The following is a 13,039-nucleotide window of genomic DNA, read 5'->3' as shown; positions in this document are numbered from 1 at the left end:
GGGAGGGAGGGAGAGAGAGAAGTTCTTATATATCTGATATGAGTTGCATGAGGCGTAAAAAGTCAAGCTTCTGATCTGCGGGCCGATTAAAGCCATTCCTTGCGGTGATGCAGCATCACATCATCATCATCATCATCATCATCATCTTTATCATCCTCCATTGATTTGAAGAAACAAATATAAGCTGCCAATGAAGGTGCAGGCAGACATGCGGCATGACACGCGGGGTACGCAGATTGTAGCAGAAAAGGACACCGTTGGCGAATCATCTGTTGAGATGCCCCCGATGGAATCCTTGAAGCAAAACAAGAAACATCCTGAGGGTAGTTATTGTCTAACAATAGACCAAAGGAGGAAGAAAACAATGGAGGGGTAGACAGGTGGTTTTTCCGAGTTCCTCATGAAAGGGACAGACAGCCAGTTAAACTGCTGGGAGATCAACATATTGGTTAGCAGATGCTAGAGAAAGAAACAATTGGTCGTTTGTGGTCTTGGATGGTCGAGGGATTTCGGTTGGCTGTGAGCTGCTGAAGAATTTGAACGGTTTGAGATGCCAACAATGAGAAGGCTGCTTTAAGCGCCCGACGAAAAGTCACTTCGCGCAGTACATAAAAATTACGCTTGCAGGCGCCGTTGAGAAGGATGATACAACCACAAAAAATGAAGAATATGAAATATACAACTAGTTACTGTCTGAGGGAAATCATTTGTAGGCACCCCATCTAACTATTGGTTGGCATGACCTTAACCAACCCCCCCCCCCCCCCCCCCCTGGGGTCTCTATGAAACAAATGCAACCATCAGATAAACGCTTTGTCTCCCCTTCGGCCCTCTCCCTTAAACGCCAGCTGAAGCAAGGGTGAAAGAAAAGGCGGCATTTCTTCCTCTCTACGGCGATTCGCCCTCTGTCTTCCAACTCCGGTCAAGACGCCTGTCTCTTCTAGGGACCCCTTTGCCCTCGTGGGGAGGATTAAGCACTTTTAAAGAAGAAGAAAGAAAAAAGAAGAAACCAAAAAAAAAAAGAAAGAAAGAAAGAAAGAAAGAAAGAAAAAAGAAAAGGAAAAAGAAAGAAGTCAATAAAAGAGACGAACTGCATCGAATACGCCCAATTATTCTGCCCCTGATGGTCGAGCAAAAAAAAAAAAAAAAAAAAAAAAAAAAAAAAAAGAGAGATAGGATAGATTGTTACGACACAGGGAACCGAGGGGTTAAACTGTTGCTTTTCTCCTTTGTACTCCACCTCTCCCTTTTGTTTCTCTCCTCCACCTCTCCCTCTTGTTTCCTCTCCCCTTCCCCTCCCCCTGTTGCAAGTCCTTCAACTCCACGTCTGTCCCCCAAAGATACTTCGACAAACCACCAAACTCTCTTAAATCTCATATCTAACACCATCCAAGGGCCAAACCAAAATTCCCCAGCTATTGATTCCCGACCGTATACATCCCGCAAGCTCCGTCCAAGAGGTTCAACGTAACAAAATCGAGGGCAGGGGAAGAACTTTACTCCAAGACCACCGTTGGGCATGCAACCTAGAGCCGAGAACCAAAAAGAAAAACAGTTCTAAAAGGATGAAGAAAGAGAGAAGAAAAGAGATAAGCATCAAAAATATGCTTTGAAGAAAACCTTTCTCCTGGGACACAGAACACGGAACACCCACACACAAAGTCATATCCACCGCAAACCATACAACTATGGGCACGCGCAGCTTGACAGGTTCAAGTGTCAATTGTTTGCTTTTTAACATGGAAAAGAAGCCAATATCGTCATATCAAAAGCTACACGTATCCAGCCCCCCTCCCCCCCCACCAAAAAAAAAAAATTGAAAAAAAAAAAAATTAAAAAAGAAGTAATCCTGTGTATGTATGTATGATTTATAGGATTAATGACAAGTACGCCGGCTGTGCCTTTTCTGGGCTCAAGATGACTCATAATCCGACGGGAAACCCAAAAAAATAAATATAAAAAATAAAAAATAAAAAATAAAAAGGTATTATAAGGTGTGGGACAGGAAGAAAGGGGGAAGAGAGGAAACATGCCCTGCAAGAGATAAAGACCGTACCAACAAAATATAAAAAATAAATAAATAAAAAGGGAAGCTGTCCAAAAAACAAAAGAATAAAGGAGCGAGTGATTTATTCATAAAAGTGGTGCTTGTCCATGCTGTTGAGGGAAAACAAAAGCGAAAAAACGAAAAGAAGAAAAAAAGAAGAAAAAAGAAACAAGAAACAAGGAATATGAATAAAGAAAAGCCTACAAAACTGGAAAAGCAATAAACTTTGTCTACGTGGAAAGAAAGGGAAATATATCAGAACCAGAAGCAAGGCACCAGCCCCTATCGCAGCTAGCTTAGAGCACGAGCGTTGTGAAGGGGAATGCAAAAGGTAAAGGGATAATGTGACGCAGCAAACAGCAGCGTGGTTGATCAGGAACCCCTCTCCAGAACAGGAGCCGTAACGAGAACGAGAATGGAAACGGGAGGATTCCGACGTCCACATCGCTATCAATGCACCACCCTCTCTCTCCGTCCGAACAGGTACCCAAATAACATCTAAACATGTCTATTGAAGCTCCACCATACCGCGAGCCATCATCCAACCCGCCCAGTCCCATCGTCAGCCACGCCTTTGGTCGCAGAAGGTGTCCCTGCAGCGACTTTGGGATGGTTGCTGGCTGGTGCGGGTTGCTTGGCGGGGGCGCTATGGTGGGCTGCGGGCTGTGCGCGAGGTGCGGAGGAGACTGAGGCGTGATCTTCGTATTCCTCAGGGATATTGTCGTCACCGTAGCTGTCTCCTTGCAGTGTGCCAGTACTGGTGGGATCGAGATGATCGGCTGCCACTGCAGATGGGTGTCGATCGTATCCACCCTGTGGATGATGTGTCGATTGTTGTTGCTGTTGTTGTTGTTGTTGTTGTTGTTGCTGCTGCTGCTGCGCTGCGGCTTTAGCAGCATTTTTTGTTGCTTTCTTACCCTTTCGCCCCTTCATCTTTGCCTTTTCAAGCAATCTTCTCTTCTCCGCCAGCCGGCGCCGTTCTTTGCGATCTTTAATTTCATATTGCCTAATCAGTGCCTCGGGAGGGTGGCCGAAGATGCTTTCATATTCACAGAATTCGCAGATCCAGATTTCGTCGATGTTAGGGGGGTGGTGGAGGTTTGTATACTGTTGTTGGAGCCGACGTTGGCGAGCGGCCAAGGCATAGATGCTCGCGGGAGATCGTCGTGTCTTCTTGCCACTAGCTGCGGGAGGGTTTTGCCCGCTTTGGGAAGGGTGTTGGGGTAGTGCCTGGCCTTGGTGGTTTGGCTGCGAGGCCATGTTCGGGCTTGTCTGAGTCCCTTGTGTTGAGAATCCCTTTTGGCCAGGCGGCGCTGTAAAAAGCGGCGGATTGGCGACACGATGTTGTTGTTGAATCGTATAGACGTTTTGGGTTTGCCATGCCATGCCTTTGGATGAATCTGATTCACAAGTGAAGGTGAACTGCGTATTCGTCGGCGATGACTTCCTTGTTTGATCTAGCAGACTAGCGTTTTCATGTCCCTGTGGTGCTGATGATGAGAGGGCTGCTGCATTGGCTATTGCCGCAGAGATTATTCCTTGATCAGAATCGTTAGCGTATTTCACCTTGGCTTTTGTCCCCCCCCCCCCCCCCCGCGAAAGTAAGAAAAGAAACGGGTTGGGGGAGGGGAGGGTGGGTATGTTCAGTTTCAGAAAATGTGTGAGAGAGGTATACCAATTGATTCTTGAGCAAGTGAAGTTGCCACATCCTTGCGACCAGGCCCAGGCCGACCTCCTAACCAACTGTTAGGGTTTTGGGCTGCAAGGGGTGTCCTCCCGCTCACGGCACGACCAGCATTCCGTCCATAACGCCCTCTCCCGGGGCCTGATATGCCATTCCCCGCAGGAGAAGCCGGATTCCCCGTTCCGTAATATGAGCCGGTCCCGCTTCCATCATCCAAAGACGCTCCACTTCCGCCATTGGCGGAAATACCCATAGTCACCATATCCGCAGATATATTGGAGTGACTCCCAGGGTTCCCAGACGTGGGTATTTTCCTCTTTTTTTTATTGTTCGTATTCTCAAAGGCATCATAACCATCAAGCCCAGATGCAGTTTTGGTCGGAATGTCTTCCAAATGCTTTACGAATTTCTGACGAGTCTCACCAGTAGGGGAGAGGGACGATCGATGAAATCCCCCGCTCCGACGAACAACCACAGGACCGTCTTCATCACCACTGTCTCCACCATCATCGTACGGGTGACGATGGTCACCTTCAGGACTGTGTTCGTGTCCATAGTTGTTCTGTTGCACGTAAACCTTGGCATCATTTACGACATCGCCATTCCCAGCGTAGGAACCGTAGAAGACCTGAGTTGCAGGCGGGGTGGGCGGGGCGGGAGGGTATAGTATAGATTCCGCCGCCTCGGGAGATAGGCGCGAGCGTATAGGACGTTTCGGCAGGGGGCGGATTAAACGTTCTGGGAAAACGGGTGATGGAGTGTCAGGAGCGGAAGTAAAGGTCCCGCCTACGTGATGACCGCATCAGCATCCAGAGATCATATAAATATTTTAGGAGTAAGCGGATATCATCTGTGGTTTCCACGACATATTCCCTAGGCCAAGGGTGATTTTGGGAACTTGTTCGTCTTTCGTAATAATTTTCTTTCTTCTTCTTCTTTTCTTTTATTTTGTGTGTTCTTTATTTTATTTGTTTTCTTTATATTATTTTTTAATTATTAAATTTTCTTTTCTTTTCTTTTTCTTGTCTCTCCTTCCCACCGAACGAGAGCAGACAAGCTGGACCATCGAAATATTCGGGATATGGTGGGTCAACCACAGTGGAGGTGACATACTCAGCGTAGCAGCCATTTTCCAACTTTGTTAGATCCTATTGCTAGTGCAGACAAGATATCCAGGTTTGCTTGTTGAAAGACGACGATTCTCAAAAAGTATGCCTCGGGGAGACGGTTATAGGTGGAGGGGAGGGATGTGGTTGATAGGGGAACCAAAATATCGAGCCTGATAGAGCAATGCAATTAGCAGGATGAATCGTGTGGCAGGATATTTCGGGATCTCAACAGACCAGTCTCGTTGGACCGTAGATGTGGATATATCCAACTCGGCAAGACTGTAATAATAGCAAAATCCACGATTGCCGGGTGAGGGTTCAGGGTGGGACTTACACAGGAAGATGGGGATGACAAATACAGACGAGGGTGTCAACTGCCCACAGGCTGACTGGGCAGAAAGGGAGGGATATAAATAGATAATTCCAAGTGGCTGGCTGCAACAAGCCAGATAGACGATAACACAGAATGTCGACAGGAAGCAGCGCCAAGACAATTCAGTAGAATCGGGATGGCAATGGAAGAAGCGAGAGAGAGAGCGGAAGAAGAAGAGGAAGAAGAGAAAGAAGCAGACGAGGATATGGTCTGTGGTCTGTGGATGTGGATGTGGATGTTGGATGTGGAGGATGTGGATGTGGGTGTGGATGTTGGTTTGTGGTTGTCCGAGATGTGCCTCAGGCACGGGCATTCCAGTCTTTGAGCTTTCTCGGGGGCTTCCATGGAAGAACTGCCGCGCTAGGCCGCTTTGGGAAACGGGGCATCGGCCCGGGAACCTTCCATTGGGAACCTTTGGGGGAAAAGGGGGGATATAAGAACAAGAAGACATAAAAAAAAGTATGATAGGGAATAATGATGGGAGTAGGTGGAACTCTTTTTTTGTAGAAGGATGGGAAAATACCGTCCGCTGCTCTTGATTTTGCTCGTTGAGCTTTGCGGATAAGTTACATCGACAGCGATATCATAATTAGTGCTGGCTACCTGCAATTATGACCCCCAAGGCAAATTTTATTTGTCATGGAACGGCCGTGGCAAATCTTCCCTTTCCCCGATTTCACACGAATTATTAAGTATCTTCCTTCCTACAATGTTCTGCCGAATTCTCCATGTCGGAGAGACAGCAACTACAAACTAACCACGAACCACGCCGATGAGGGAGATACCTGCACATCGCCAGCACCGTTGCCCGCTGGACAAACATCGGACTGCCACCTGGAGAATATCCATTTCCTCCCAGTTTGAATAGCCAAAAGCCACTTAGCCAGAGACAACTTCTAACGACGGGGACGTCCGTGTAGCTGTGTGCCAGTATCTTGACCGTGAAAAGAAGAAGAAAGAAGAAGAAAGAAGAAGAAAGAAGAAGAGAGAAGAAAGAATAAAGGCATCTCCATTTTCATTCTTCCATCTGGTTGAATGAGACGAGACGGCCTTGGTAATTGGAACGATGTGGCTTCCTCCCCCCTCCTTTTCACTTACTGCTCCTCCGTATTAACCACAAAACAAGTCACTTGAAGCCATATATCAGTTCCATCACACCCGCCGTGTGACATTTTCAAGTTCCCTATGAATATTCCAGTTATGCCCGCCCTCGGTGCTGATCTGTTATTCTCAGTTCGTACCGTACAATTGATACAGATACAGGAGGAATGGAAATCGGTTTGACTGCTTGGGTCTCGAGTTACCAGCCTCCTTGGGAGGAGTGGCTAAAGCGTTCAGACCTAGTCGAGTGCTGTAGGTATGATGATACGCGGTGATGTTTGACTCGGGACTTCGGGGTAAATGTGATTTAGGCAGGAAACTGAATCTATGTAAATATATGATGTCAGTCAGGAACTGAGTAAGCGGATCGGAGTGACTGTATCAAGATCTCACCTCTCTTGTGATATCATATCCATATTAATTCAAGCATCGATGCTATTTCCCCTCTGTATCAGATCATTCTGCCAGAGATTTACCCAATTGCCCGCAGGTCGGCGCACAGAACGAGGGGGACAGACTATCAATGCCAGGAGTTGTCTGGGAGCATTCCTATACAGACACAGTCATTGATGGGAGGAGTGTCATGCATATTCAATTTCCTGAAGGTGGTGTCGTTATATGGGTAACTAGCCGTGAGCCGTGGGAGAAATGGAAAAACCTATTTACTAGTCCAGCTGCGGCTTGTGGCGTGGCCATTGCATGCACAAGTGTTTGGTTCAGCGTAGAATGATACCACAGCGCAACATTCGCTGTTGACCTGAGTTGAGTTGACTTGACTTGAAGCTAAAAGAAAGGAAAAGAAAAGAAATGCGCGGGGAAGACGGGAACAGCCAACCCGACATGTTAGCTTGGTGGAATGTTCATAGTTCAGTATTAGTTTTCTACGGAGCAGAAGTTTAGAAAGTTAACTGGTTAACTAGCGAACCCCAAGTCAGTGCCTTATGTAAGGTCTTTGTCTCCTCGCCCGCCGCTCGCTCACTCTCTTTGCAAAACTCGTCTACTGCAACATCCCCCTCCTCTGTACCTCTTTTCCAGAGCATGTACCTGTTCATTCAGCTTGTCATCTGTGGCTGTTTCTGGAGGTTTTGCTCTTTGTTCAACTCGTTCAAACTTCTTCCAATTGTCAGTCCACACACACACCAACCACGAAGCCCACCACTGCCGCCGCCCTTTTGCCCTCGACGCAAATTCCGCTCCGAAAACAGCTGCTCACTCCTCGACAATCAATCATTCTACTTCATTTCTAAATCAAAAATCCTCATCGAGGATCCTTCTGGCATCTCTATGACTTGCTAGAAAGCCGGGTTTGGAAGTTGTAGCAGGAGAATAGCCCAGCCCCCGCTCCCCCCCGTTCCAGTCATGACGCCTCGTCGCTCGTTCCGCGCTCGAACAACACAACCATCCGCCGCAATGCAGCATACAAATTCATCCAGCTCCTCAAATTCCTTCAGCCGTGCTGAAAGAAGCACCCGCTCAAATAACAAAATTCCCTCTCCACACATCTCTGCTAACTGCTCGCAGTCTATGGATGACGTCGAGCAAAATTCTCGACCCGACCTCCCGCTAACGCGCCATCGCCAACGAGGCCGCAATAACAGTGAACAAGGCAATGCGCTTCATGCTCCTGGCGCTGAGGAATACGACGATGAAGAAGGTGATGACGAAGAAATTACCAGATGTCTGTGTGGTCAGCAGGATTACCCCGGCCTTCCTCTCATCTACCAGGATGGAGGAAGTTCCGGTGCCACGAAACTGGGCATGAAGGATGACTTGGCCCCGGGTGCCTCGGCCTCTGCTGCTGAGGATATGCAGTCTGAGGAACCGGGGAGCTTGTTCATCCAATGCGACTCGTGTAAAGTCTGGCAGCATGGAGGTTGTGTTGGGATTATGGAGGAGGCCTCCAGTCCTGATGAATACTTTTGTGAAATGTGTCGGAAGGATTTGCACAAGATCATTGTAGCATCCAATGGGTGAGTGATAACTTTGTCATTCCCCATCACCTGAGTACTATTTACATTGTGAATGCCATCTTGGTCACTACCTGCCTGGCGATTGATGGGTTTGTGAATGTTCATCTGCTGGAATGGTTCAAGGGCGTCCCTCCAGACTCTTATGATGATGTTTCTCTCCTCAACTCCACAAACACGTATAAGCCTTCTACATTTTTATCTTCCTTCACCATAGCATAGCAGATACTTGCCTTTGTCCCCGTGTCATTCTCTACAGTTAAGATGTGGGCGTTACGCTTACGGTCGCGCAGTCAGAAATCTTCTCGCTACCTTCCCGTGGTCGGATCGTCGTCGGGATCCTCCTCTCGTTCCTCCTCCCTCGATAGCTCCAGAAACCTGAAAGATAAAAAGGGTCGCGGCAGCTCAGGGCCCCTCAGCACCAAACGACGCTCAACCATGAATAGCCGCGATGCGGCCTACGACGAAGAACAGTTGCGACGCGCGATTGAGGAGAGCAAGGAAGACTCCAAATCAGTGGCTGATGACCTTGGAAGCCGTAGAGGCAAACGGAGCCGTAGTGATAGCGAAGCGTATGTTGGCTCTCCCTGCGCGTTGGGACTTGCTGGCCTGTCTGACGGCTAGAGCAGCTACTAACTAACTCCCTGCGCTCACAAACAGGAATAAACAAACTGCTAAACGACAGCGTACTGGATCGCTCTCCTCTTCTCTTTCGAAACACAGCAACTCCCTATCACATCCACTGTCCGATGAGGAAAGCAAACCCAATAATGTCCCCGAGGGAAATGGCTCGAAGAAGACCAGAGGCGTGGTTCGAAACCAGCGCGAGAGAGAAGCTCAAGCCGCAGAGAAGGAGTTAGAGAAAGAGACGAATGAACCTATCAATAGACGCAAAAGCCGATCAGAACGCCGGAAAGACCGTGAGTGCCAATGCCACTAGTCATACAGTAGCAAAATCGGTTTGAACAGAAGGAGCAGACCAGGCTAACAGATCCAAATAGCAGACGAGGAGCCCACCGAGACAGCTTCACCTACAAAAACCATCGTAAATCCTCCCATCATCACCCAATCCGCTCCCGACACTCCCAGCATAACAAACGAACCCTCAAATACTAAGCCCGCCACGCGCAAAACCGGACGACCAGCCGCCCGTCGCGGCCGTCTAGGTCGAAACCAATACACCCGAGACCGCGACTCAGTAAACGGCAACGACATGAGTAACAACATCAACTCCCCCCGTCGCGGACAATCTCGAGACACGGGCAACGGCGATTCACCTACAAGAGGCCATCTAGGCGCAAACGGCATCTATCTTAACGGCGGGGAGTCTGGGAAACCGAGCAAACCTCGCTACATGAATCCGCAACGCACGACTATGAATGATATGAAGAGGCGGGTTGCTGCTATTCTTGAGTTTATTTCTCAGTTGCAGGTTGAAATGGCTTCGAGCGCGATGCAGACTCCCCTGAGTGGAGCAGGATCGGCAACGAAGGAGACGGGGGACCAGGGAGTCAATGGCGAGCAGACCACTGGCAGTGACGAAAATACAGAGGCAAATGGAACAAGCCCGCCGGCCAAGGAGAAGGATTTTAAGGATCTGACAAGTGTTGAGATGATGGATGTCTTGACGCGGGGTCTGCTGAAATGGCAACAGGAGTTTGGGAAGTATGGGGAGAAGTGAGGCATGTAGGGATTGATTGCAGTTCGGTTTGGGAACTTGCCGCTCTTCTACCACACCTACATGCCCTTCGTCAAATATATATATCCCCACGACGTTTTTCTCTGGCTCTGATACTTAACGGATTTTGAATCCACCCTGCGGAATTATTATATGAACCCTAACGAATGGAACAAATCGAATTCATCCGATTTTCCTCATATGTCGCGATGCCAGCGCCCCTCTGTACGATATAGCCATGTGCCTCGCGGGTCCCAATTTATTAATATTCACATGAATAAGTGGCTACCTGAGCCCTGTTAGCTCCCTCATCTTTCATTAACTTCCTTTCCCGATGACAGAAACGCCTTGCCGTTCATGTTCCCCAGCTTTGATTACGATACCCCGACGACACGATTCACAGGTTCTCTGCTCTGCTATATTCGAACCATTGTAAACGGCGCCTGGACCTACTCCGGAATGACTCTTCAAGGGCCTGCAGGAGCATTTGTGTTTTATATCTCTCCTTCAATTTTGTTATGGATCCCGTTCCGTTTCCTACGCACCAAGCTGCCCTCCTGTCCCCTGCCTCCCATCTCTTTCCATTCACCATACTCCATCACAGTTCTCCAATACACCATATAATTGATGCATTATCGACTTATAATATCATATTTATTAGGAATCAGTGGTGCTGGTGCCTCTGAACAGCGAGGATACGAACTGCATATCCCATTATTATACCTTTGAGATCTTTCATGCACGTTTTTTTATAAAGTTTTATTTTACCCTTCGTTTTTGCTATTCGTCCTGTTCATGACTGTTTACCTTGTTTCGTGAATTTCCACGTAACGAAATTGCTGGGGCGCAGGTAGGGATTGGAGGCGGGTGACTATGGATGGTGCTTTGATTTTCAATTCTTGGGATGTTTTGTTTACCCTCCTCTTCTTATTCTCCTCCTTCCTTCGTTTTGTATTTCGTTTTATATGTTTAAGCCTTTCAATTGCACTGGGACAGGAAATGGGACTGTGGGTAATGGTGTCATGGTTCTATTTCTTCTCCAGTCCATTGTCAACTTTTTATATGTTTTCATTCTTGTTATTTTTGATGATGTTGTTTAATGTTTATTTTCTCCTTACTTGTTGGCTGATATATAATGTTTTTGCGATACCTCCCCGCCTTCTTTTCTTCGACATTCCCCTTCTTTTCCCCATCCCTTCACTACTATCAAATCTCTCCCCACCCAACTCTCCTCTGCCCCCCTCCCACCTCGCCTTTGCTCTTAATGTGTACTTCGTATGTGATGATACTCTCTTGTGTGAAGGGCATGTGTTCTATACTACTTCCACGTCTTTGCCCTTTCTGCTTCTCCGTGGAAACCGATTTGAGAAATCCTGTGTTTTAGTAGCAGTTCAATATACCATATGAAGAACATATATATCCTTCGTATATATTTTATCAAACCTACCTATCTCAAACAGTTATAGATAGCCTAGTGTGGATATTCAATATAATAGCAACTCTCATGTTTTCTTAAAAAATTACTTATAGGCGGTTTAAATTTTAGGCGCCACACGCAGAACATGAAGTGTAAAATAGAGATCGGTTGAATAAGTGAAGATTCCCAAATAAACAAAAGGGAAGGAAACAAATCAAGAGATGAGGTTAATGGGGAAAAAGTACGAAAAAGTTTTTGAAGAGAAATAATAAAGAAAGTGCTGTGTAGAGCTGCAAAATCTTGATGCTCACGGGAAGAGATGCCGGCGAGGTCTGGAAAAGCAGGGAGTGAAATGAAAGCGAAGATATTAGCGAAAAGAGGAATAGCTGAGGTATCCAACACAGAGTGAGAAATCCCACAGACGGAGAGCAGAGTGTAGAGGGAGTGAAATCGCAAGCAAGCCTTAGAAAGAACACTCGTAGGGCCGCAGGGGACCTGAAAGGCTGGTTGTTTTGGACCTTTGTCCATTATTGCATCAAATTCGAAATCTCCCACCCTGACGCGGATGCCCACAAGCCAGTTATCCGACTCCTTCAATTTCGCTTGACGACATGAGTTGTTTTATATCGGGTCCGATGTCTGTTAAACCAATTTCTGGACTTGGATCGACACACGAATAAAAAGTAAGACGGGACGGGATAATGACATGGCCAGGATCTCAATCTCTTTTGGCTTGTGATGTTGTTGTAAATTTCGTCCCAAGGGTTGTTTCCACCCTGTGTTTGAAGGTTGGCATGATATTAAAAATGCAGCGAGTCCGCTAGGATCTCGGACTAGGATCGGAGGAACCTCTTAGTTAGCCATGATTCACACCTTAGAGTCCGGAAAACTGTTGAAAAGATGTTGTAACCTTGGATGGGTATCGTGATGGATATATCTGATATCGTCTGCGTATGGTGGTTTGGGACTTCAGCCACTATTGCGGTCACTAGAGCCATGAATGAGATAGCCACGGTTGGCTCTGCTAAGTCAGACAGGACTTTTGATTTCCTTTCCGATTTTGGCCATTTACTGGGGGAGTGTTTATCCAGCCGGTCTGGATAAGATGTAGAGGTTTTTTTTATGGTTTGTATTGCAAGGGGGTCGAAGATCTATAACTCGATATCAGGTAGATAGGAGAGTAGAGTTGTAGAAGAAATATGATAGATAGATAGGGAGAGGGTGCGCTTGACACGATATTATATATTCCATCCTCTTGCCCTCCAACACAGAGCGAGAGTTTTCATGTTAAACAGTGCGTATATGAAGGACTTCATAGCACTTATGCTCTATGCAGTTAACCACAAGGTGGAAGATCTCACTATCTGACATTGAGACATAAGGGAAACCAGCATGGGACCGTGGTGCTTCCCTGATTTCGAGGGAAATGTATCAAGCTTTTAGCAGTTTGGCGAAGTATCAAAAGTGCAGTTTGTCTTTCTTGGCTTTCTGACAGCAAATATTCAATCAGTGATAACGTATATTTGTCTCGCAAAGTTTCTTTTGATCAGCGTCACTCGTTGTGAATGTAGGGTAGCTATCTCCTCCACTCTGCTGTCGAGATAAGGTCTTGGTTCAACCATGCTTCCAATTTGATATTAAAGTATTCTCTCATCCCTGAGTT

The 13,039-nt window shown here is 47.0% G+C and overlaps 4 protein-coding genes across 4 annotated transcripts; 2 read left to right on the top strand and 2 right to left on the bottom strand.

The window, feature by feature from the left end:
* Window positions 1-190: 190 nt before the first annotated feature.
* On the top strand, window positions 191-376 carry PADG_07360 (uncharacterized protein; the record flags this gene model as incomplete). The annotated part of the gene is made up of 1 exon (XM_010764392.1): window positions 191-376. The coding sequence occupies one exon, from the start codon at window positions 191-193 to the stop codon at window positions 374-376; it is 186 nt and encodes a 61-aa protein (XP_010762694.1).
* A 2,208-nt stretch (window positions 377-2,584) lies between these two features.
* Window positions 2,585-4,860, bottom strand: PADG_07359 (uncharacterized protein; the record flags this gene model as incomplete). The annotated part of the gene is made up of 3 exons (XM_010764391.1): window positions 2,585-3,585; window positions 3,723-4,517; window positions 4,845-4,860. 3 exons carry the CDS (start codon window positions 4,858-4,860, stop codon window positions 2,585-2,587), a joined length of 1,812 nt encoding a protein of 603 aa, XP_010762693.1.
* Window positions 4,861-7,673: 2,813 nt separating this feature from the next.
* PADG_07358 (uncharacterized protein) lies at window positions 7,674-9,962 on the top strand (the record flags this gene model as incomplete). Its single annotated transcript, XM_010764390.1, has 4 exons — window positions 7,674-8,284; window positions 8,575-8,853; window positions 8,942-9,201; window positions 9,283-9,962. 4 exons carry the CDS (start codon window positions 7,674-7,676, stop codon window positions 9,960-9,962), a joined length of 1,830 nt encoding a protein of 609 aa, XP_010762692.1.
* Window positions 9,963-11,165: 1,203 nt separating this feature from the next.
* On the bottom strand, window positions 11,166-12,374 carry PADG_07357 (uncharacterized protein; the record flags this gene model as incomplete). Its single annotated transcript, XM_010764389.1, has 4 exons — window positions 11,166-11,332; window positions 11,688-11,978; window positions 12,051-12,209; window positions 12,287-12,374. 4 exons carry the CDS (start codon window positions 12,372-12,374, stop codon window positions 11,166-11,168), a joined length of 705 nt encoding a protein of 234 aa, XP_010762691.1.
* Between the last annotated feature and the right edge of the window lie 665 nt (window positions 12,375-13,039).

The sequence above is a fragment of the Paracoccidioides brasiliensis genome, assembly GCF_000150735.1.
Source record: "Paracoccidioides brasiliensis Pb18 unplaced genomic scaffold supercont2.11, whole genome shotgun sequence".
NCBI lineage: Eukaryota > Fungi > Ascomycota > Eurotiomycetes > Onygenales > Ajellomycetaceae > Paracoccidioides > Paracoccidioides brasiliensis.
Note: the sequence above shows the minus strand (reverse complement) of the source record. Positions and strands in the feature narration are given on the sequence as shown.